General features: G+C 46.4%; 1 protein-coding gene across 4 annotated transcripts in view; it reads left to right on the plus strand.

The window, feature by feature from the left end:
- The first annotated feature begins 631 nt into the window (after nucleotides 1–631).
- The window catches only part of glg1a (golgi glycoprotein 1a), a 150,941-nt gene continuing 126,093 nt past the window's right edge, over nucleotides 632–25,479 (plus strand). For 3 of the 4 annotated variants that reach the window (XM_085991133.1, XM_085991130.1, XM_085991131.1), the window contains exon 1: nucleotides 632–1,108. In XM_085991133.1, coding sequence (XP_085847259.1) covers nucleotides 650–1,108 — 459 coding nt within the window. In that variant the 5' untranslated portion in view covers nucleotides 632–649. The remainder of the gene's footprint in view (nucleotides 1,109–25,479) is intronic. The other variant, XM_085991134.1, reaches the window with a different exon arrangement.

Raw genomic sequence — 25,479 nt, forward strand, 5'->3', positions numbered from 1 at the left:
GCAGCACGGTGGCATAGTGGTTAGCACTGTTGCCTCACAGCGCCAGGGACCCGGGTTCGAATCCGGCCTCGGGTGACTGTCTGTGTGGAGTTTGCACATTCTCCCCGTGTTTGCGTGGGTTTCCTCCGGGTGCTCCGGTTTCCTCCCACAGTCCAAAGATGTGCGGGTTAGGTTGATTGGCTATGATAAATTGACCCTTAGTGTTAGGGGGATTAAATACGTGGGGTTACAGGGATAGGGTGGGATATGTGTTGGTGTAGGGGTTACGGGGATTGGGTGGGATATGTGTCGGTGCAGGCTCGATGGGCCGAAATGGCCTCTATCTGCACTGTGGGGTTTCTGTGATCTCTGTGATTTCTGGGAGGAGGCTCGTGTGGAGCATAAGCACCGGCACAGACCTGTTGGGCTGAATGAATGGCCTGTTTCTATGCTGTAAGTTCTATGTAATTCCTGCAACCCAAACCTCTCAAGCAACCATCCCCATCTCCCCCAATATTGGACTGGTAGCTATTGGTTGCATCATGACCAGCAGGGGGCAGGGTCCGGAACGTATGACATCTGGGATCGATGTGGGAGACGTTGAGAACGTGTTTACATCACGAAGCCGCACGTTATAAAAGGGCGGAGAGGCTGCGGTTGCCACTACAAGATGGCGGTGTGTGGACGTGGGAACTCAGTGCTGGCGGCGGGGGGCCGGCGGTGGCCGCGGGCCTCGCATTGTCTGCTGGCGGCTGTCCTCACTTTACTCCTCCCGAGCCTCCGCGCTGTGGCTCTGACAGACCGCAGTCGCCCTCGGGAATCGGTCGTCTTGGGTCACCGAAACCAGCAGCAGGAGATGGAGGCGGGCGCCCAGGCCCAGTTCCAGGGCCCGGTTCAAGCTCAGCCGCAGGGCCCGGTTCAGGTTCAGCCCCGTCCTCCGTTCCAGGCTCAGCCCCAGGCTCAGTTCCCGGGCCAGCCCCGTCCTCCGGGCCAGTTCCAGGCCCCGCGGAAGAACATCTGGCGGATTTCGGAGGATCCGATGTGTCACGAAGACGTGGCCCGGCTCTGCCCCAAACACACCTGGCAGAACAACTTCGCGGTGCTCGAGTGTCTACAGGACGTGCGGGAGGTAAGCGGCGGCCTCGGGAGGGCGGGCTGGCCTGGACAGAGCAGTTCAATAAGCCCCGCACCTGGCGTTTGTTGGTAGAGGCGTTCACTGGCTGTTGATCCTTGCTCCTGAGTGGGCAGAATGGGGGGAGTGGCCTGGCGATCGGTCTCAGCTTCTGGGCGGTTTGGACTGGTTGCTGGACACTGTTCCTGGGGCAGAATGGGGATCAGACTGGCTGACAGGCACTGCTCCTGAGTGGGTAGTGAAGCATCAGGCTTTGCTGTTGATCACTGCTCCTTGTTGTGGTGGGTGGGGGTCCTTTAGGCTGCCCTGAGCGGGGCGGGGGAATTGTCTGCCTGCTGATTGCCTCCAGAGTCGGCAGTTGGCCTGACTCCCGAGTGAACAGGAGTCGTGTTGCTGTGAAGAATACGTGGGGCGTGACAGCTGCTGGTCACTACTGCAGGTCAGAAGGTCTGCCCAGCACTTGAGGACTTTTTAGAGTCTGTCTTTGTCCTCCTGAGGTTTTGCAGTTTAAAGTATAGCCACGTGTAACTGGGACTCTTGGTTGGGGCAACCAGCCAAATAAAATTCAGCTACTCAGCCCAAGCCGCCTTGTTAATATCCATGGCAATGGTTACCAATATGGTGTAACCCTTGTACGATAGCAAAATACTGCAGATGTTGGAAATACGAAATAACAACAGAAAATGCTGGAAAAACTCAGCAGGTCAGGCAACATCCGTGGAGAGAAATTTGAGTTGACATTTCTGGTCGAATCCTTCTTCAAAACTGGAAAGAAAAGAAAATAGATCGAAGGCAGGGCTGCGATCGGACAAAAGAAGTGAAAGAAACAAAAGAAGTAAGAGACAATAAAAAGTATTTGAGGCTAGACGAGATGGGTAATAGGCTGAGATTAGGTGTAAAGTGTACTGGCAGGGCAAGAGATAGCTGCCAGGTGTGAGTGAAACAAAAGGAAAGGGGGGGGGGGGAGAAAGGCGTGGAAAAATTACAAGAAAAAATGTAATAGGGGCCGAGGTTATGATCTGAAATTGTTGAACTTGATATTGAGTCTGGAAGGCTGCAGAGTGCCTAATCGGAAGATGAGGTGCTGTTCCTCGAGTTTACGTTGAGCTTTCGTGGAACAATACAAGAGGCTAAGGACGGTGAGGTCAGAGTGGGAATGGAGTGGTGAATTAAAATGACAGGCGACCGGAAGCTCGGGGTCACCCTTACGGACTGAACGGAGGTGTTCCGCAAAGCGGTCACCCAATCTGCGTTTGGTCTCCCCAATGTAGAGGAGACCGCATCGTGAGCAGCGAACACAGTATACTAGATTGCAAGAAGTACAAGTAAATCGCTGTTTCACCTGGAAGGGGTGTTTGGGGCCCTGGACAGTGGGAAGGTATAGAGGCAGGTGTTACATCTCCGCTTGCACGGGAAGGTGCCAGGGGAAGGGCTGTTTGGGGTGATAGAGGAGTGGACTAGGGTGTCTCAGAGGGAGTGGTCCCTACGGAATGCTGAAAGGGGAGGGGAAGATACGTTAGGTGGTGGGATCACTTTGGAGGTAGCGGAAATGCCGGAGGATGATCCGTTGAATGTGGAGGCTGATAGGGTGAAAGGTGAGGACAAGGGGAACCCTATCGTGGTTCCGGGAGGGAGGGGCAGGGGTGAGGGCAGAAGTGCGGGAGATAGAACTGACTCGGTCGAGGGCAGTGTCAACCACGGTAGAGGGGAATCCTCGGTTGCGGAAAAAGGAAGACATGTCTGAAGCACTGGTGTGGAAGGTGGCATCGTCGGAGCGGAGATGGAGAAACTGGGAGAATGGAATAGAGTCCTTACAGGAAGCGGGGTGGGAGGAAGTGTAGTCCAGGTAGCTGTGGGAGTCAGTGGGCTTGTAGTGAATATTGGTCGATAACCTATCCCCAGAGATGGAGGCAGAGAAGTCGAGGAAGGGAAGAGTCAGAGTAGGACCATGTAAAGGTGAGGGAAGGGTGGAAATTGGAGGCAAAGTGAATGAAATGAAACCGGCCGTTTCCTGCTCTCGCTCCGAACTTGACAATTTCATTCACTTTGCCTCCAATTTCCACCCTTCCCTCACCTTCACATGGTCCATCTCTGACTCTTCCCTTCCCTTCCTCGACTTCTCCGTCTCCATTTCTGGGGATAGGTTATCGACCAATATCCACTACAAGCCCACTGACTCCCACAGCTACCTGGACTACACTTCCTCCCACCCCGCTTCCTGTAAGGACTCTATTCCATTCTCCCAGTTTCTCCGTCTCCGCCGTATCTGTTCCGACGATGCCACCTTTCACACCAGTGCTTCAGGCATGTCTTCCTTTTTCCGCAACCGAGGATTCCCCTCTACCGTGGTTGACACTGCCCTCGACCGTGTCAGTTCTATCTCCCGCACGTCTGCCCTCACCCTTGCCCCTCCCTCTCGGAACCACGATAGGGTTCCCCTTGTCCTCACCTTTCACCCCACCAGCCTCCACATTCAACGGATCATCCTCTGGCATTTCTGCTACCTCAAGTGATCCCACCACCAAACGTATCTTCCCCTCCCCTCCCCTTTCAGCATTCCGTAGGGACTGCTCCCTCCGAGACACCCTAGTCCACTCCTCTATCACCCCAAACAGCCCTTCCCCTTCGCCTGGCACCTTCCCATGCAAGCGGAGGAGATGTAACACCTGCCCCTATACCTCCCCCCTTCCCACTGTCCAGGGCCCCAAACACCCCTTCCAGGTGAAACAGCGATTTACTTGTATTTCTTGCAATCTAGTATATTGTATTCGCTGCTCACGATGCGGTCTCCTCTACATTGGGGAGACCAAACGCAGATTGGGTGACCACTTTGCGGAACACCTCCGTTCAGTCCGTAAGGGTGACCCTGAGCTTCCGGTCGCCTGTCATTTTAATTCGCCGTTCCATTCCCACTCTGACCTCACCGTCCTTGGCCTCTTGTATTGTTCCACGGAAGCTCAACGTAAACTCGAGGAACAGCACCTCCTCTTCCGATTAGGCACTCTGCAGCCTTCCGGACTCAATATCGAGTTCAACAATTTCAGATCATAACCTCGGCCCCTATTACATTTTTTCTTGTAATTTTTCCACTCCTTTTTCTCTCTTTTTTCCCCCCCCCCCCCTTTCCTTTTGTTTCTCTCGCACCTGGCAGCTATCTCTTGCCCTGCCAGTACACTTTACACCTAATCTCAGCCTATTACCATCTCGTCTAGCTTCTAATACCTTTTTATTGTCTTTTACTTCTTTTGTTTCTTTCACTTCTTTTGTCCGATCGCAGCCCTGCCTTCGATCTATTTTCTTTCCAGTTTTGAAGAAGGGTTCGACCCGAAATGTCAACTCAAATTTCTCTCCATGGATGTTGCCTGACCTGAGTTTTTCCAGCATTTTCTGTTATTATGGCGTAACCCTTGGTTGTCTAGAGAATGGCGATTATTTAAAAAAAAAAAAAAATTAAGTAACTCCACACGCAGAAATTTTGAGGTTGAAACTCTCAGGTTAATTGAGGTATGTGTCCAGCACGACCCAATACGCTATATAGTAATGGTCACTGTATATCCAGAGGGACACCTTGTATAGATTCAGGCCTGCATGTGTTAAATGCATTTTTTCTTTGACTGTGTTGCATGCCTAGATAATGCAAGAACAGTTTATTTCAAAACTACTGGTTTAATTCTGATAACTTGTCCTAGAACTAGTTCCTCTTAACGCCACTACATTTCCCTTTAGTTTTTCAAAATGATCTAGATATGGTGGCATTAGGAAGGAGCACATTACTCTTCCTCTTGCTATGTTGAGATTTGAAATGCTTGATCTGTATTTGTCAAAACACCGATGATGAATACCTAATGAGCTGGGATGCCTTGTTTGAGAGAATGTTAAACACTAGCTGAATAGAACCCTTGTTAATACAATGAGAATAATGACAATGCCTTGTAAGTGACATTTGACTTGTGATTGAAGAGCTGGAGAAGTGTTGGCACTGGTTTAGGACCAGTATAAATGAAGCTATCTGGAATTGGTTTCTTGCAGGAGGTTTTAGTCATTTATTGTCCCCAGCACTGGGATCAAATGTTGTTTGTGGGGGAAATGTCTAATGAAGGTCTGTTTGGTAGTGGGACTTGGGCAAAACCTGCATTGCTTGTAAGCTACCATTAGCTGGGCTCTTCTAATGAGCTGCTGGTGCAGAACATGCCTATATCTTGCTGTATGCTGACAAATTTTACACACGTGTGTGATTCAGTGACTGTTAATTGCATTTTAGTGTGCACCAACCACCCGAATGCTGAGTACTGTGTACATTTTAAAATTGGTCTTCCAGCAGCAGGGCTTAGCTGTTCTACTGAAATGCAAATGAAAGTATAATGAGTCGGTCAGAACGGCCACACTAGGTGTATCTTTAGGCAGTGTTACATTGGGAGGAGAGTGATGCTCCCGCTGTTGGCGGTGCACTGAATGCAGATGAATTCCACCTCTGCAGTGCCTGGAGCCCATTTTATTTTGTAGTTCTTCAGTATGGAGGTTGGAACCACCACAAGCAAAGGTCTTTCTATCCACCCTTGGAAGTACACACATTTAATAAACAAGGAGAGAATCATGGGATAGAATCAGAATGGTTACAGCACAGAAGGAGGCCATTTGGCCCATTGCGCCCATGCCGGCTCTCCAAGAGCACCTCGGCTCGTCTCGCTCCCCCGCCCTTTCCCCGTAGCCCTGCAAATATTTTTCTCTTCAGGTACTTATCCAATTCCCTTTTGAAAGCCACCATTGAATCTGCCTCCACCACCCTTTCGCTGCGTAAAAAGTTTTTCCTCATGTCGCCTTTCGTTCTTCTGCCAATCACCTTAAATCTGTGTCCACTGGTTCTTGACCCTGCCGCCAATGGGAACAGTTTCTCTCTATCTACTCTGTCCATGCCCCTCCAGAAGTGCTTGGAAGTTGGAGCATGCTGTGCAAATCAAATCTCAGACATAACTATCTAGGGATTCCAGTATCTGGAGTTCAGCTTCATATTTGCACTGTTATCTAATAGCTGCAGAATATATTCTGTGATACGGATTCCCTCTGTCCTGTGCTGCATCCTGAGAATCAGACTCCGAGTGATTACTCTGACATGTTGAGTTTTAATATTGAATCTACAGTTGGTAAATTCCAGAGATTGCATTGTAGGGTTTTTGACTTGGTTGCTCAAGTTTGAATATTCTTAGGTTAGGTGCTGGAGACTCATGACTCTCATGCCAATAGACAATGAGTGAGTCTGCAATAGTTGAATGGAGGAACTGGTGCAGTAACAGACTATTGGAGCAAGTAGAATCTAGAGATCTCCCTCTCCTACACGCTGGACTTAAGAGAAGACTGGATGGTACCTCTTAAATCAGACCAGCGGCCTAGCTGAAAGCTGGTTTCCTATGTAAGCAGAACTGTGATTTGTCATCCCAGCTCTATTAGAATTGCTTACTGCAGCAATTTAGTCACAAGATCAGTGATGCGTTGTAAGAGTTTTGAGTTGAACAGTTTTTTAATGAAATTTCTGAGCTGCAGATATCAATTCTCTTCCTTTTACTGCATATTAATTGTAGAGCTTTGCTGATTTGGGCTGTCTATGTAGTTGTTTAATTGGTTCCCACATGGAGTGTTGGCTACTTCTGTTAAGTGGAATGAACACAATTGCTCCAGATAGACTTTCTATTTCTGTGCACTAAGCAGTAATCTTGTGCTGTAAATGAAGGCCAGCATATGCACTTGACTATTCATTTGGTCTTGAATAACTGGATCTGCAGTTGAGCAGTTTTTATTCTACAAGGGCAGGGTGCACGAGAGAAAGAATATCAGAGTTCTGACATTTGCAGTGTAAAAATTGCTTGTTTAGTCACAGTAAAAAAAAATAAAAAAAAATTGTGTTTTTTTAAAAATTGTCCATTTTCTCTTGTTTGTTCACCCCTGGGCTGCTGTCTCCTGGAGGCATTAACTCCATGCTTGGGCACAGTTGCCCTGGCAGGCATGTGTTATCTGCCCCAAATGGCTGTTCACATTATATGCCTGACTGTTGGTAGACTATTTGATGGTGATGAGCATCACAGGTCAGCCCAGTGCTGTCCTCTCCTGCAGGACCTTTGCCGGGCGTCTTCACACAAGGGTTGCTGCATATCGACCAGGAGCAGGCACCTGGGCTGATTTTTGCATCCTTTAACCCAGGGATGCTACATGGAATTTCAGTTAATTTTGATTTCCATTTACTGATGTGCATATTCTGACCTTTGTGTAAACATAGACTTGATGCACTGTTTTCATTGTACAGAACTAGTGGAATAGCACAGTATCAGAATGAGGAGGAGTGAGTGACAAACTACCATAAAAGTGGAGCAGACGTTCCAAAAATAAACCAGACAAAAACAAGCTAATAGTGATACCACAGAGGGGGAGGGGATGCGAAAGATGGTTTGAGTCTGTCATTTCTTGAGCGGATGTGACTGCTCCTAAATTGCTACTCTGTTAATGGTTGCAACATCGCAAATATAACCTATAACTCCAACTGGTTTTCTGTATTGTGCCTCCTTGTTTTGCCCTCTGCACCCATGTGTGTTGAACCACTTTTTATGGTGCCTATTGCCTGTTCCTATCATTTCCCTGCATCCTGTGACCTGTTTTATTCCAATTTCTTTGCTTAATGTTGGAAATTTAAAGTGAATCCTCTTGTGGTCAGTTGACTTCTTTGCTGTTTTGAATTACACACTCAATGTCACTTTTGAAGGTTCTTCCCTTTTACTATCTGATTCCTTTAATGAGATTTGAAGTGTTGGCCTCCCCTTGCTATTCCCTGACTGCTTTCATTGTTGCCGTTGGTACATACTGGTCATTCTGTGTGTGTGAGTCTAAATAATGAGCAGTGGTAGACTATTCAACTAGATGGGGGCAGGGAGCACCACAGCTTAGCTCAACGTTAACACCAGATGTGTAGACAGGCACGTTATCCAGCAGGGTAATGATCAGGTGTGGGGTTTCCTCCTTGCCAATCTGGAATGGCTGCACCCGCCCCACCCAGAGCCCCAGGTTTCTTGGTGGCGATCAGGGATGTAAGCCAGGGGCTGTGATTTATTCTGTATAGCCCATTAACATGCAGCAGAATAGGGCTGCTGGTTTATAGGTTAAAACGGGTATTTGACCAGTTTGTTGAATGTAAATCTGAAGTCTGTCACCACATTCTCCTAAAGATGCTGCAGTAACCCTGTTTTATCCAGTGCATTAGCTGAATTTGTAATTATAATGAATGAATTTTCTTCAGGAATCTGAAATATTCCTGAATTTGCCTGTTTGTCAGGAGCTGGGATTTTCCCAGTTTTTTTGTTTTAGTGGAAACTGATGTTTCAGATTGTGATTTTGGGTTGATTGATGTCTCATCCACTCTGTTACTAATAATTCCTTTCCTGGATTCTCCTAACACTTCTATAACACTAGCTGCATTGACCTGTTGTACAGTATATGCTAACTTCACAGAATCACAGAAACCCCACAATGCAGATAGAGGCCATTTCAGCCCATCAAGCCTGCACCGACACATATCCCACCCTATCCCCGTAACCCCACGTATTTAATCCCCCTAACACTAAGGGTCAATTTATCATAGCCAATCAACCTAACCCGCACATCTTTGGACTGTGGGAGGAAACCGGAGCACCCGGAGGAAACCCACGCAAACACGGGGAGAATGTGCAAACTCCACACAGTCACCCGAGGCCGGATTCGAACCCGGGTCCCTGGCGCTGTGAGGCAGCAGTGCTAACCACTATGCCACCGTGACTGTAACTGCTAGGCATTTCCTCAGAGTAACAGAAAAAGCACCAGAAAAATTTCTGAATTTGTATTCTTTCCAGGGTTTTTCTGATTTACAGGCAGCATCTGTGGAAACAGCCAATGCTTTGAGCTCATGTCCTTTCCAGAACTGTTCGACTGTCCTTTCCACAGATGTGCACTGATCTGTGTTTCCAGTTTTATTTTTCTAGATTTCCAGCATTTGCATGTTTTTTTTTCCTGCATTATGTTCAGTGAAGGCTTGGCCCCACCAGGCTGTGTATAAATCCAGTGCTCACTGTTTTAAACAACATCTAGATCATTTACCTTGGCACTAATTGCGATTAATGCAGGAAAGGATTACCGCCCTGCAATCGATCTAGCGGTTGTGTAGGCTTTTAGAATTTGTACTATTATGAGCTCAGTGACAACCACTGAGGTTGATGGAAATGAGGCTGGGTCAGCATTGGTGCTTACCTGAGTAGTATCAACTTTGGAGTGCTCAGCAGAATCCAAATGGATGCTGGAAGACATACCTGCTTCCTAAATTCAACAGATGATCTGGGTTTAAGGAATGCTGGTCAGTGCCACATTCCTTTTTTAGTTAAGTTATCTATTGAAATGTTCTTAAATTAAAATAAGTCAATTTTTCAGTATTCTGGGGACGGGCCAAATGACACACAAATGTAATTGATAATTACGTTTTTCCTTCAACAAATGAAGTTCATAAAATCTTTTCACGCAAGATTTTTGTCCTGAGGGTAGATGCGTAAGATTCTGTTGTAGCCAAAGGAAAGGCCTGATTTCGGCATCAAAGCTGGACGAGTGGCACAATCTGAGAGTCCCAAACATTGCTGCCTTGCTCATAAACCTTGCACTGTTTGTTTTGCCTGTTTGTGGCTGACTGCAACAAGCAAGTCGGCAGCAAGCAAGAAGCATAAATTTAGCAGCACTGCTGTCACCGTGGTAGCAGTTTAACAATTCTGAAGTGTTGGGCGATGCCTCCATTCACTAAGTCAAATAGTATAATGTTTGTGGTCTCTGAGGGGAAGGCATCCTTGAGCAGCTCAGTATGTTGCGTGCATGAATGTCCCAACAATTCGACCCAACATTTTGTGGTTTCCTTCAGTATAGCATATGCAACAAAAGAACCTGGCAACTGTCGCTCCTTCCCCTAGAATGAAATTGAATTGGCCCAGTTGGTAGTGCAGTCACCTCTGGGTCTTAAAGTAGACCATTTGAGCAACCGTTAAAGGATTTCAGCTCATTAGACTGATCCGAGAATACTGACAGGTGTCGCCTTTTGAATTGGGTGCTCAACAGAGGTCCTGGCTGTTCAGGCAGCATAATCCGAAGAAGAGCAGCGAGTTCTGCTGGTGTACTTTCTCAGCACCAAAAACTGGTTGATCATTGCTGTTTGTGGAATGTTGCTGGTACTGAGTGTAGATAACAGCATTTCAATGGTAATTCATTGCATGATGTGTTTTGAGATGTTTCACTATAATTAGCTGCTGTATAAGTATTAAATCTGCTATGTTGTTTGGGTCAAATTTTCTTCGCCACTGCTTCTCTTTCTTTCTCCCCCCCCCCCCCCCCCCCCCCACAAAAGAAATTGCATTCTGTTTTCTCTTGTCACAGCCCCTGCAAGTGCTAACACTTGGGTAGCTTATTTGCCTGTGCCATGATCTAGTTTCTTTGCATTGGATCTATCTTGCTTTTAGGACATGATTTGCTTTGGGCAGACCTTGGATTTTCATTTTATCTCCATTTTGCCTGCTTTAATTTGCACAGATAGAGGCTGATTCACTTTCTGGAATAACTGATTAGTACACCAGTTGGTGCAGCTATTCAAGAGAGCTATTGAAGGATTTTTTTTTTTTTTTAAACTTCAAACCTACAGATTGATGTACCCACTTCAGGTAGTTTGATATTTTAGATTGGTTTGTTACAGATGACCTGTAAAAGTGAAGGTGCTGAGGGCCTGGGCCTGATTTTAGAAAACGAGATGTGCAGGTTACCAGGCTCTTGCGCATCTCCTCCTTCATGCTGCAATTTTGCCCTGGGCATGTTTGCTTTCAGCGTTCTACAACTAACATCACTGAGCAAGTATACTTTGAGGTGTTCCCCAGTGCAGATGACCATGCCTGTAATGTCATCAAAGGCACCAAAACCTCATGAGAACGAATGGTGAGGTACGCCTATCGACTAAGTGCTAGCAGTGCTGAAGCTAATGGCTCCCATCAGCTGCATGTATTGTTGGTATGTCACCTTGACCATTGCTGCCCTGTATGGGTGCCCTTCATACAGGGAAGATCCTGCCAGTTATGAACATGAAGTTGCCTGTGAGCATTTCTATTTTAGAGACTCTACCCTATGAAATGATGGGCTGTTTCATAACATAAAGCAGCCAATTGAGAGCCGTGACTAACTTCTGGCAATGGACTGCTCTGAAGATGGCTAAGGTAAGAGGAATACCATGGGGAAATTGAATCCATTCACTGGAACCTCCCAGTTAACTGCTGGTTCTGTATGCTGAAGTTATATTAACCTTCTTAGTAAAGCTTCCAATTAAATGTGAGGAATTTGGATTTAAATAGACCTGGTAATTCTGGTGAGCAGCTGGTACCTTCTAACAGGAGGGCTCGGGAATGGGTGCCTCATTCTTAATTATGTATATTGCTGATTTTTTTTTTTAACTAGTCTGACAGTCTTCATGGAAATTTCGCAACTTATCTTTTTTGAAAGTTGCAGTGCAATCCGAGCAAGTCATTTACTTGCATTTGTTCTTCAGTTGGACTTATGTATTGCACAAGTTTACAAAATTCCAAATTGCTGGCCAGAAGTTTACTCCCAAACTTTTATTGGCCTGATCTGTCCTCACCTCTGACTCCCTCCTTTTGTTAGAACATTTGCTATTTTGGATTTTTTTCTGACAACATCTGGTTATTCTGGTGCCTCTTACTGAAATGGCTTCCTGTTTACTCCTCCACACATTTGTCCTTTGCACTTGGCTTGGTTTGCTTTCAATCAATGTCACTGCAGTATTGTGCAGGCTGGAGCACGTCAGCATTGTTGGTAATTCTGTTTGTACTATTGGGAATGTTTGCGGACCTTGATTTTGCCTGTATGCTTTTAGGATGATCTATTTTATTAATCCGTCTGAGGGTGAGGGAACTGTTGCTGTCTCAGATTAATCTTGCATGGCTTTGGGCAAGTTGTTTCAATTGGTTAGAGCCCATGATTGAAGGAGCTGAGCCCTTGTCCGTGATGAGTCTTCCATTATGAAAGCTCCTTCATGCACTTGGATTCTCTTGTTTTGTGGAGGAAATTCTGGGATTATAGAGCCATCTGCTCATATCTAGGGGGTGGGTTAGTGGTATTGAGCCATATAGACCAGGGAGATCGCAGGTTCAGTCTCTGGTGGGTGTTGTTATCCAGTCTGAACTGGGCCAGTGGTGAAGCTATGGCAATTGCCCTTTGCCTGCCTGCGCTAGGGAAGGGAAAACCCCTCGTGGTGGAGGGGTTCCACTACTGATTTTCTATCAGATAACCCTTGCTGGATAGTATATGTGTTTTGATGTTGAGAATAAGATGGACTTGTTTATTATACCCTCATGTAGTGCCCATTGAATTATATCAAAGCACGAGTCACTGTCTTAGGCAGAGGAGCAGTAAAGGATAAAACTGGGCAAAAATGTAACTGATGTTAAAAGGACACTAGGTGTAATGTATGCTCAAGTTGCCTGTGACCTGTGTATGTTGAAGCTGGGGGCAGTCTGTGTATGCACACACATTGATGTGTGAGGGAGGAACAACCAACTAATCTTGCTAGATGGTGCTTCTGGAAGTCCAGGGGGTCAGGGCGCATTAATCAGGCTGGAGGAATCTTCTCTTGCAGCATGCAACCTGGACTTAAAGTGGGATGAACCCAGCTGCACCACAAATGTTTTGAAAGTGGCAGTATAAAATCATCTGGAAAAGGTCAGTCTTGGGGTAAAGATTGGGTTTGTTGCTGTCTGACAGGATAGGCATCCTTGTTTTATCCTTTCAAATGTAATTAAAAACATTGTTTAGCATTTTGAGAGCTGTAATGGGTCCAAATACTCCTGAAGTGCAAATTCCAAGCATGGTTATGCAGCTTTCCGGTTGATTCTTGGGCTTTAATTCCATGTGCGGACTGTTGCAGCAGCTAATGGCTATATAGGGCTTCGTGATGCATTTACTAATAGAAGCTATTTGAGATGAAAGTGTTCAGGCAATCTGATTATGTATGCTCACCTCATTGTGCTAACTATTGCATGCCTGTGTAGAAACTAATTGGATTCTAACCCTCTGATGTCTAGCATGGGAAAAGGGGCAGTCTGTTGAACTCTTGTTTATTGAAAGCAAATATGGCACTAATGTAGGAAATTGCTGTGGTACAGCCCCCACCCAGTACTATTCTCGTCAGGATCTACACTATCTGGGCTGTGAGCCTCAGATGAATGAACCCCAAGTTAAAGGAATGAGCCTTGGTGTAGTACTGTAATGTGCGAGGCTCTGCAATGACAGGACCTGGGAAGTCGTATATGGGACAACAGATAGTGAGTCACCGGCTTTTGTCAAGAGGTTTAGATGATTGTGTCAAAGGTTGATGGCAGAAGCAGCTTATAATGGATATGACAGTGTTTATTACAACTTTGAACCAGTTTGGCAATATTTTTAGTCAAGTTCATGAGCTTTATTTTGTTTTGCCCATGATGTCTTTAATGAGTTTGGGTGGTTTTGGAAGTGCAACTTTGTAACTGGTATTTAGGTCGTTCAGGGCTCACTATGTATAATTGTTTGCACATATATAATCTGTAGTAGTTCTCCTGCAATGCTACTTATTGGGAAATCGAGGATATGGGCTGTTATAAGGAAGTGGATCTTATGCATTGGTTATGGTAGATGGGACAATATGGTTTGTGGCAGCTGGCTGTTTTGTTTGTAAGGATTGCGGTATGTGGGAGTAATGAAGTGGTTGGGGTATTGAGTTGCAGAGGTGGTGAGAATTGGTAAGGAAACTATTGAGGATTTTTGAAGTATTTAGTGTAGCAAATGGGAAGGAAGCATCAGGGAGTAGTTGAGGGATGCAGAAAGTAATGGAGTAGTGAGTATAGGGGGGTTGGAGTAGTGAGAAATTGGAACTTGTGTACTTGGAATTTGGAGGGAAAAAAGATAGTGACAGGAATTGAAAGAGAAAAACAGAGAGCAGACCTTTGAAATAAGACTGTGGGGGAGAGGCCTTTTAAAAGTACATCACCATTGGGGTGTCCTTCACGAGCTCAGGAATGGCATCAGTGAAGCTCCGGCCTCCCACCTTCCGTAAACCTTGGCTCATCCAAAACTCTGCTGCCCATAGCCTAACTCGCACCAAGTCCTGTTCACCCATCACTCCTGTGTTCATTGATCTACACTGGCACCCGGTCTGGCAACGCCTCGAATTTAAAATTCTCATTTTTGTGTTCACATCTCTCCGTGGCCTCTCGCCTCCCTCTCTCTCTAACCTCCTCCAGTCCTACAACCGTCCACGATCGCTGCGCTCCTCCAATTCTGGCCTCTTGCGCATCCCTGATTTTCATCGCCCCAGTGTGACTCATCAAGCGGAGAAACCTACAAAGGGATTAGTGACGAGAGCTGCTCAGCAAACCTTTCTTCAGACTGCTAATGTTCCTTTACTCAGGTTGTGTCTCTCCTTTATTTGTTAGCACAGATGGATGTGAGTCCACAGGACCCACTCATAAGTGGTGGGTACTTAATGCTTGAGTATTTGAAAAAATGCCTGCGGGTAAATTTAACTTTTATTGCCGGGCAAAAAAAAACGGCCAATAGCAAATCATCTGCCTGTTTTACACCCAGAAAGATTTTCTTTTCCATTGAACGCAGACATGTCCTACTATTATTGCCCAGACCACCCCATAACCAAACGTCCAGCCTCAGACAGACACCATGACCGTTCCCCAGACATGGACCGACCCCATTATTATCGCTGGTACTCAGACAGACCTCATTACTGCATTACCATTGGCCACACTCAGACTGACCCATAGCCATTGCCCGGGCCGGATAGAGCCCGCTGTTATTTCCCAATTCAAACATACCTTTACTCGATAATCTTCATTGACGAGGAAGCTGGTGCTACTAATACAGCAATGAAGTCTGGCTTTCTCTTGAGACTGATGCAGCCTGAAATTAAACACAAGTCACCTTTCCACGTGAGCCACAGAGGTTCTCTGCCGATACTTACCCCACATTCTAAGATGCAAAGCAATGACACAAGTTAACGGTCATTAGCAAAGAAGAAGCATCTTCCCCAGGGAGACTGGGCAGACACAAAGGCATTTCCTTCTGTAATCGCGGATTTGCAAGAGGTTTGGCCACTGAGAAGTACTTCACTGAATGTAGTGGGGTGCCCACATTCCTACTCTGTCTCAGGGCACAGACTGACCCATTTTTCATTACCAAGCTCAGATGACATTGAAAACTACCTGCATTTATATAGCATCTTTAACGTAGTGAAATGTCCCAAGGGGCTTCACAGGAGCGTTATCAAACAAAATTTGACACCGAGCCACATAACGAGATATTAGGACAGGGAGGTCAGAATTGGAGGAACTGAGTAAGCCAGTTTGCTGAGACACTTAACAGGTTGGTGTACTCTTTTGGTTGGGTGCACTAAAACAATTAAACTGTAACTAATAAAACATTAAAGGAAACTTAACAACTTAAATTAAAATTTGATTGGCTGGGGTGATGATGCACTCCAGTCCCCGCGGCGCCCACTGGTCGCGGAAGGCCTCGAGTGTGCCGGCAGACACCGCGTGCTCCATCTCCAGGGCCACCCGGGTGTGAACGTGGCCGCGGAAGAGAGGCAGACAGTTGGGCCGAGTGAAACAGGTTGGTGTAATGATACTGACTGTTGTTGCCGGAGTCCGAAGGGGCATAAGATCTAGTTAGGTTAAGGAAATACCCAGTGCAAACCTAGAGGGAGAGGTGGGTCCTGGCAAAGCGATGCCCAGACCTTTACACTGTTCACTCTATCTAGTGCCGGCACTTCAGTCAAGCTCTTCTGGTAGCCAGAGGCACACAATTCCTACTGATAAAGGGGAGGGGAATCTGTCTCTACAGCTTTACATTTACATGGAGATCCGGTGGCAGTTCACGAGATGTAGGGGAGTCCAAAACTAGGGGCCATAAATATAAGATAGGCTCTAATAAATCCACGAGTGAATTCAGGAGAAACTTCTTTACCCCGAGAATGGTTAGAATGCGGAACTTGCTACCACAAGGAGTAGTTGAGGTGAACAGCATAGATGCATTTAAGGGGAAGCTAGATAAACACATGAGGGAGAAAGGAATAGAAGGATATGCTGATAGGGTGAGATGAAGTAGGGTGGGAGGAGGCTTGTGTAGAGCATAAACACCGGCACAGACCTGTTGGGCCGAATAGCCTGTTATGCGCTGTAAATTCTTCTATGTAATTCTAAAGTTCCCCCACTTTATATTGGAGTGTCGTTGGCTGCAGGGGTTTAAATTGTCCCCAAAGCTGCTGCGTTCACCAAGGGCCACCGTGACGCTTTCTACAGAGTCGGATATTACACGGTGTGGGATTGCAGAAGATGCAGTCAGTTTTCCAAAATAGCTGCTTGGCTCACCAGTAAACGCCTCTGGCGGTGTCCAGTGACATCCGAACCCGCATTGACCAAGGGAGTGGCTGCTTGCTGCCAAGTACTTTCTTCAGGGTCCCGTGTTCACAGTGCTCCATCACGATCAAAAACTCCGACCTGTGAGCTAAGAACACAGATACAGGTTGTTAACTCACTGTGCAAGAGGCTTCTGCCTGGTTTTCAAATGCAATTGCCTAAGCAGTGGGACTACAAGCGGGGTAGCAGTATTGCAGGTACCTTCCACTCAGGCCCACAGCTTTCTATATGAAATGAGGTTGCCACGTGTCCAGTTTTGAACTGAAGACTCCAGCTTTTGCTTGGGCCTATAACCCATGTGAGTCAACTGAGTTACAGGACACGGTGAAGGGTATGAGAGTAGAAATTGGCCATTGTAAATTCCTAAAATATTTTATATATAACTCCTAAAACATTCAACTCCTATTATATACATGTTATTTCTTCCTTTCTTCTGGATCTGGTGAAGTGGAGCCATTAGTTAATATGGTTTTCAACTATATTTCATTCACATCAGAACTTTAGTCATAATCCACCCCATGCCCCTCCCACTCCTCCGCCGTTGGGTTCTGATTTGGGCAGAAAAGTGGTAATCCTACAGATGACTGGGGGGAGGGGAGAAAAGGCTCTATCCAGGACTGTTGTTCAGCCTCAGTGAAATTCCCCATTCAGATTTCCCAGTAAAGGATCTAGAACATAAGAAGTAGGAGCAGGAGTAGGCCATACGGCCCCTCGGGCCTGCTCCGCCATTCAATAGGATCATGGCTGATCCGAACCTAGACTCACGTCCACTTCCCTGCCCTCTCCCCGTAACCCCTAATTCCCTTATCTGCTAGGTGACTGTCAATCTCTGTTTTAAATTTATTTAATGTTGCAGCTTCCACAGCTCTCTGGGGTAGCAAATTCCATAGATTTACTACCCTCTGAGTGAAGAAGTTTCTCCTCATCTCAGTTTTGAAATGGCAGCCCCTTATTCTAAGATTATGCCCCCTAGTTCTAGTCTCACCCATCAGTGGAAACATCCTCACCGAATCCACCCGATCAAGCCCCCTCACAATCTTATATGTTTCGATAAGATCGCCTCTCATTCTTCTGAACTCCAATGAGTAGAGGCCCAACCTACTTAACCTTTCCTCATACGTCAACCCCCTCATCTCCGGAATCAACCGAGTGAACCTTCTCTGAACCGCCTCGAGAGCAAGTATATCTTTTCTTAAATATGGAAACCAAAACTGCACGCAGTATTCCAGGTGTGGCCTCACCAATACCCTGTATAGCCCCCTGTTTGTCCAGTGTTGGGATATTTTTAGTGTCCTCTACTGTAAAGACTGATACAAAATATTGGTTCAGCGTTTTTGCCATCTCCATGTTCCCCACCACTAGTTTCCCGGTCTCATCCTCTAAGGGACCAATGTTCACTTTTGCCACCCTTTTTCTTTTTATATAACTGTAGAAACTATTGCTATCCGTTTTTATATTTTTTGCTAGTTTACTTTCATAATCTATCTTCCCTTTCTTAATTAATCTTTTAGTTATTCTTTGCTGGCTTTTAAATACTTCCCAATCTTCTATCCTCCCACTAGATTTGGCTACTTTATATGCCCTTGTTTTCAGTTGGATACTATCCTTTATTACTTTACTAAACCACGGACGGCTATCTTTTCTTTTACTCCCCTTTTTCCTCAGTGGAATATATTTTTCTTGAAAGTTGTGAAATATCTCCTTGAATGTAGACCACTGCTCTTGTACCGTCCTACACTTTAATCTATTTTCCCAGTCCACTTTAGTCAATTCTACTCTCATACCTTCATAGTCTCCTTTATTTAAGCTCAGTACGCTGGTTTGAGATCCAACTCTCTCACCCTCCAACTGAATTTGGAATTCAACCATGTTATGGTCACTCATTCCAAGGGGATCCTTTACTGGGACATTTTTTATTAATCCTGTCTCATTACACAGGACCAGATCTAAGATTGCCTGCCCCCTGGTTGGTTCAGTTACATACTGCTCAAGGGACCCGTCCCTAATGCACTCTATGAACTCTTCCTCAAGGCTGCCATGCCCAATTTGATTAGTCCAGTCAATATGAAAGTTAAAATCCCCCATGATTATAGCTGTCCCCTTATTACAAGCCCCAACTATTTCCTGATTTATACTCCGACCAACAGAGTTGCAACTGTTAGGAGGCCTATAGACTACACCCACTAGTGACTTTTTCCCCTTATTATTCCTTATCTCCACCCAAACTGTTTCACTATCCTGATCCTTTGACCCAATATCATTTCTGACTATTGCAGTGATTCCATCCTTGATTAACATAGCAACCCCACCTCCCTTTCCTTCCTGTCTGTCCTTCCTAATTGTCAAATACCCCTGTATGCAAGAGGGATATTTCTGGTCAAATTTACAGGCTTTATTTTGTATTTGCAAATAGTGTCTTTAATGAGTTTGGGTGGTTTTGGAAGTGTAACTTTGTAATGGGTATCCAGGTGGTTTAGAGATTACTGTATGTATAATTCTTTTCACATTATCTATACTAGTTCTGCTGTAACGCTGCTCTAAGAAGCAACAGAAAAGGATTAAATCCAGCAAAACAGCTTAAATGGCCTCTACTATTTCAGTAAGTGGTGCAGGAAAGCTAGCTCAGAAGTAGTTAGGAGGTGCATGTGGGAAGACCAAGGAGGGGGTTGGTCACGTGAGGGGAATATACCAACGAGAAATAACCATATATATTAAAGGCTTTTGATAATTAAAAATAAACCTTTTAAGACTTGGAAGCATGAGTTCCAGGCCTGACAAAAACATGACCGTGTAACATGCATGCTGTTCCAAGCTTTTAAATATATTATTACAGTAGATAGATATAGCACTGGAGAGGGATGATGTAATTGAGGGGCCAAAGATTGGTTTAATTTAAGGAATAATAGAGGAGCTGTTATGCTACTGGGTGTAGACTACAGGCCACCAAATTGTGGGAAGGAAATATCGGAGCAAATTTGCAAGCAATTTACAGAAAAATGCAAGAACTACAGAGTTGTGATAATAGGAGACTTCAATGATCCTAATACAGGAAACTTTGTGATATCCGGCACTGACGGGACCGGCGTGTTGCCGATCTATCAAAACTGCCGGACATACAAAGTTAATGTTGAAGCATACGGAGGTTTTCATCTCTGTATCTGACAACAAACACTGTTGCTTAGCAACAGCTTCTAAAGAGTCGGCTGCAGCTGCAAGCGTCTCTAGCTGAAGCTGTTGCTATAGCTACAGACCTTGCAGTGCCTGACTGGGAAAAGAAAAGAACGAGAACTAAAAAAACTTATAGAAAACGGCTCCTGATTTTTGCCGTTAGATTGAGTATTCCAGACATACAACCTCCAGATAAACCAAAGTTTCCTGTATAGACTGGGATAGTAACAGTGTAAAGGGCAAAGAAGGGGAGGAATTCCTGAAATGTGTGCAAGAGAACTTTCTTGATCAGTGTGTTTCTAGCCCAATGAGGAATGAAGCAGTGCTGGATCTAGTTCTGAGGAATGTAGTAAGTCATGGTGTGGAGATGCTGGTGTTGGACTGGGGTGGACAAATGTAAGAAATCACACACCAGGTTATAGTCCAACAGCTTTACTTGAAATCACAAGCTTTCGGAGTGCTGCTCCTTCGTCGGGTGAAGTGGAGAGATGCATAAAAACACAGCTTATATAGTCAGAATAATGTCAGACGTTTACAGGTAATCTTTCTAACTGCCATTTATCACACCTCGGCAGAGAGATAATCACAGCAATCAAAGGTGTAAATGGTGTCCAAACAGGTCAGTCAGGAAAACATTACATCAAAGAGCAATGAGGTGGGGTCACAAGGGGTCAAATGTTGCAGATGCTGGGGTCTATGAAAAACAAAAGCAGACAAAAAACAGGTAGAGCAGTTTTCAGTCTGAGCATTTAGTGAACAGTGATCATATCAAGCTTGGGGCTAACCTCGGAGTTGAAAAGGAATCTGATTCAGGTGGAATTGAATCAAAAATTGGCAGGCAAAACAGTAATTGAACAATGGGAGGCCTTCAAAGAGGAGATGATTTACATAGAGTAGACACATTCCCATGAGGGGGAAAGGAAGGGCACCCAAAGCTGGAGCTTCCCCTGGATGACTAAATATAGAGGTTAAAATGAGACAGAAAAAGGAGGCTTATGACCATTTTGTTTTCAAATTCCTCCAGAGATGGCTTTGCCTTCTCCAGCTCTACAACCCTCTGATTTCTGCACTGCTCCAATTTTGGCCTCTTGGTGGCCGTGCTTTCAGCTGCTAGGCCCTAAACTCTGGAATTCCCTCCCTAAACCTCTTCGCCTCTACCTCTCCTCCTTTAAAACACTTGTTAAAACTTCGCTCTTTCTGTCCTAATATCGCCTTGTGTGGCTCAGTGTCAAATTTTGTTTGCTTACACTCCTGTGAAGCACTGTGGACATTTTACTGCATTAAAGGTGTTATATAAATGCGAGTTCTTGTTAATACAGTAGCGAACCAAGCTGAATTTAGAAGGTACAGAGATCTTAAAAAAAGGGAATGAGAGGCAAAGTGAGAAATGAGAAATTATTAGTGGCTAACAAAAGGGAACCCAAAAGGCTTTTATAAACACATAAATAGTAAAAGGGTAGGCAAAGGAAGAGTGGGACTGAATAGGGACCAAAAAGGAGAGTTTCTTGTGGAGGCAGAGGGCATGGCTGAGTTACTAAATGAGTACTATGCATCTGTCTTCACTAGAGAAGAGGATGCTGCCAATGTACCAGTAAAGGAGGAGGCAGTAGCAATATTTACAAAATATTTGATAGAAGAGGTCTTCAAAGTAGAAAAGTCATCCGGTCCAGATGGGATGCATCCTAGGTTACTGAGGGAAGTAAAGGTGGAAATTGTGGAGGCTCTGGCCACAATCTTCCAATCCTCCTTGGATATGGGGGTGGTGCTGGAGGATTGCACATGTTTCAATGCTTTTTTTCAAAATGAGAGGGATAAACCTGGCAACTACAGGCCAGTCCGTGTAATGTCGGTGGTGGGGAAGCTTTGAGACATGATGGGCCTTCAATAACCACAAAACTAGAAGTTATAGACTTAAACAAGTTGGCTTTTAATCACTAAGATCAGAGCTAACATCTCAACACGCCGACTGGTTCACAGGAATGAGTCATACAGATCCTGGGATCTTTATGTCGGAGAAGTCAGGGGCGGAGCCAAGAGCCAAGACCTGGAACCTCCCAGGTTAGTCGGGAAAGAGGAAGTGAAACTATACACAGTGGGGGAGGGTAATATACATGAGTGCAAAACGAATACAGGATCAAGACAAACAGATTTCATTATATTCACCCCTTCTGTAGATTTAGTCCATCGGGGTGATGTTTCTTAAAAGTTGGTATAAGTGAGTCTGTCAGGAGGTTTTGCAGTTCTCCGTGATCGACGCAAAGCCGGTTGGGGTGCCTCTAGGGGAGTGGATTCTGGTTCCTCCGCTGTCCGGGCCTCCGCAGTGTCTTCCAGGTTATCTGCAGTGTCCTCCAGGTTAAAGTTGGGTATTGATACCTCTGGGCGTCCTGCCTCTTTGTAGTGTAGGTCTTCATCGGGTAGTCTCCCATCGTTATCTCCGCTCCCCGAGGGAGCGAGGTCTTTTATGGAAACAGTGTCCTCTCACCCATCAGAGTATTCGATATAGGCGTACTGAGGGTTTGCATGGAGGAGCTGTACCTTTTCCACAAGGGGGTCCGTTTTATGGCCTCTCACGTGCTTCCGCAATAGTACTGTCCCCGGAGACGTCAGCCACGCGGGTAGAGATATGCCCAAGGTGGATTTCCGGGGGAAAACGAACATCTTTTCGTGAGGGGTAGCGTTAGTGGCAGTACATAAGAGACCTTATGGAGTGGAGCACGTCTGGGAGGACTTCCTGCCAGCGGGAGGTCGGAAGGCCTTTTGACTTTAAGGCTAACGTGACAGCCTTCCAAACAGTAGCATTCTCCCTTTCCACTTGCCCATTACCCCGGGGGTTGTAGCTAGTGGTTCTGCTAGTGGCTATCCCCTTCGAGAGCAAGAACTGGCGCAGCTCGTCACTCATGAATGACGTCCCCCTATCGCTGTGTATGTAGTTCGGCATGCCAAACATGCAGAATAGATTACAGAGACACTTAATGACCGTGGCACTGGTCATGTCTGGGCAGGGGATGGCGAAGGGGAAGCGGGAATATTCATCGATGATATTGAGGAAGTATACGTTATGGTCGGCAGAGGGAAGGGGTCCCTTGAAGTCCAGACTTAGGCGCTTGAATGGCCGTGTGGCTTTGATAAGGTGTGCACGGTCAGGCCTGTAGAAACGAGGCTTGCATTCCGCACAGATGCGGCAGGCTCTGGTCATTGCCCTGACCTCCTCGATGGAGTGGGGCAGATTGCGGGACTTTATAAAATGGTATAGTCGGGTGACCCTGGTGACACAGGTCGTTGTGGAGACCCTGTAATTTGTCCGTATGAATGCTGGCACACATTCCCCGCGATAGGGCGTCTCTGGGTTCATTAAGGGCTCCCGGCCTGTACATAATATCATAGTCGAACGTGGATAGTTCGATCCTCCACCTGAGTATTTTCTCATTCTTGATTTTCCCCCTTTGTTATTAAACATGAAAGCCACCGACTGCTGGTCGGTGAGCAGGGTGAAACGTTTGCCGGCTAGGTAGTGTCTCCAGTGCCGCACTGCCTCCACTATAGCCTGTGCCTCCTTCTCGACAGAAGAGTGCCTGATTTCAGGTCCCTGAAGGGTTCGGAAGAAGGCGGCCACAGGTCTCCCAGCCTGATTGAGGGTCGCAGCTAAGGCAAAGTCTGATGCATCGCTTTCGACTTGAAAGGGAATGCATTTGTCCACTGCACACACTGCAGCCCTTTCAATGTCCTGTTTAATACTGGTGAAAGCCTCCCGAGCTTCAGCTGATAGTGGGAAGGACGTCTATTTAATGAGGGGTCGGGCCTTATCGGAGTAATTGGGCACCCATTGGGCATAATACGAAAAAAATCCCAGGCACCTTTTTAAAGCTTTGGGATTGTGTGGCAGGGGCAGTTCCTTTAGGGGGCGTAATCGGTCAGGGTCCGGTCCAATTACCCCATCTTCCACCACACAGCCGAGGATACAGAGACGGGTTGTGTTGAAGACACATTTGTCTTCGTTATAGGTTAGATTCAGCTTTAGGGCAGTTTTTAAATCTCGAGATTTAGATCGTGGTCTTGCTGGTTGTGCCCGCAGATAGTGACATTGTCCAGATAGGGGTAGGTAGCTTGTAGTTTATCCTTGTCAACCATGCGGTCCCTCTCACGTTGGAAGACCGAGACCCCATTTGTTACCCCGAAGGGCACTCTGAGAAAATGGTAGAGGCGCCCGTTCGCCTTGAAGGCGGTGTATGGGCGGTCCTCCGTTCTAATGGGGAGCTGGTGATACGCGGATTTGAGGTCGATAGTCGAGAAGACTCGGTATTGCGCAATCTGGTTGACCATTTCTGATATGCGGGGTAAAGGGTAGGCGTCCAGCTGGGTATAAATATTAACAGTCTGGCTGTAGTCAATTACCATCCGTTTCTTTTCGCTATTTTTAACTATGACTACTTGGGCACGCCATGGGCTGGTACTGCATTCAATAATGCCTTCCCGCAAGAGTCTGTCCACTTCCGCCTTGATAAAGTGTCTGTCTTCCAGACTGTACCGTCTACTTTTGGTTGCTATGGGCCTACAGTTCGGAGCGAGATTAGCGAATAAAGAGGGCGGGCTGATTTTTAAGGTTGATAGGCCACAGACTGTGAGTGGCGGCTGGGACCCGCCATATGCTAGCGTGACACTTTTGTGGTGGCACTGGAAGTCCAGGCCCAAGATTACATTAACAGAGTTCTGGCATCACGAGGAGTTTAAAATCCTTGTAGTCTGTGCCTTTTACAGTCAGTGTTACCACACAGTAGCCCAAAATGTCCGAAGTGTGGGGCTTAGCAGCCATAGCAATTCTGTTCCGTGTAGGGGTTACCGTTAATGAGTGCCGCCGTACCAGGCTAGGGTGGATAAAACTCTCGGTACTCCCACAGTCAATTAAACATTTCGTTAAATTCCTGTTTACCTGTATGTCCATCATGGATTTTGTCAACGGGTGTGGCCTGGATTGATCCACCGTGATCGAAGCCACTGTTGGGCCCTGGGCGGCCGTTGAGTCGGGAAAAGATGGCGGATCCCAAGATGGCGGCACGCACGAGGCGGTGACTGAGTTGGAAATCGGATTCCCCCTGCAGACTTTGCTAAAATGCCCCTTTTTCTTACATTTGAAGCATGTAGCGTCCTTCGCTGGGCATCGTTGTCTGGGGTGCTTGGCCTGGCCGCAGAAGTAGCATTTCGGGCCTCGAGACATTGCCGCTGTAGTAGGACTCCTGGGTGAACTTCTGTGTGGGGACTCCGGCGGCGTAGAGCTGGTCTGAGACCTGGATGGGGAAGATGGCTGATTCCAAGATGGCGGCCCCCTCGGCGCGCACGAGGCGGTGAGGGCCGCATGGCCGGAAGAATAAGAGTCAGAGTTTCTCTGGGCCACGTCCAGCGATTGCGCAGTGGCCACTGCCTTTTTTAAGTCCAGGACCTCCTTCTCCAGCAGTCTCGCCAGATATAATTCGATTTGAGGCCCGTGATGAAGAAATCGCAGACCAATTCGTCAGAGTACACGTTGGCCGTCACGGCCTTGCAGTTACAGTCCCGGACCAGGTCCTTTAGGCCCTGTAAGAAATCGTCCATTGATTCCTCTGGTCGCTGCCTGCGTGTAGCCAGCAGATGTCTGGCGTACACTTCGTTTACCGGCCTCTGGTATTGGGCCTTCAGGATAGTGATGGCCTCCGTGTA

Source organism: Somniosus microcephalus, chromosome 6 (assembly GCF_052327205.1).
Source record: "Somniosus microcephalus isolate GS21.2 chromosome 6, FLI_Smic_1.0, whole genome shotgun sequence".
In the NCBI taxonomy this organism is placed as follows: Eukaryota; Metazoa; Chordata; class Chondrichthyes; order Squaliformes; family Somniosidae; genus Somniosus; species Somniosus microcephalus.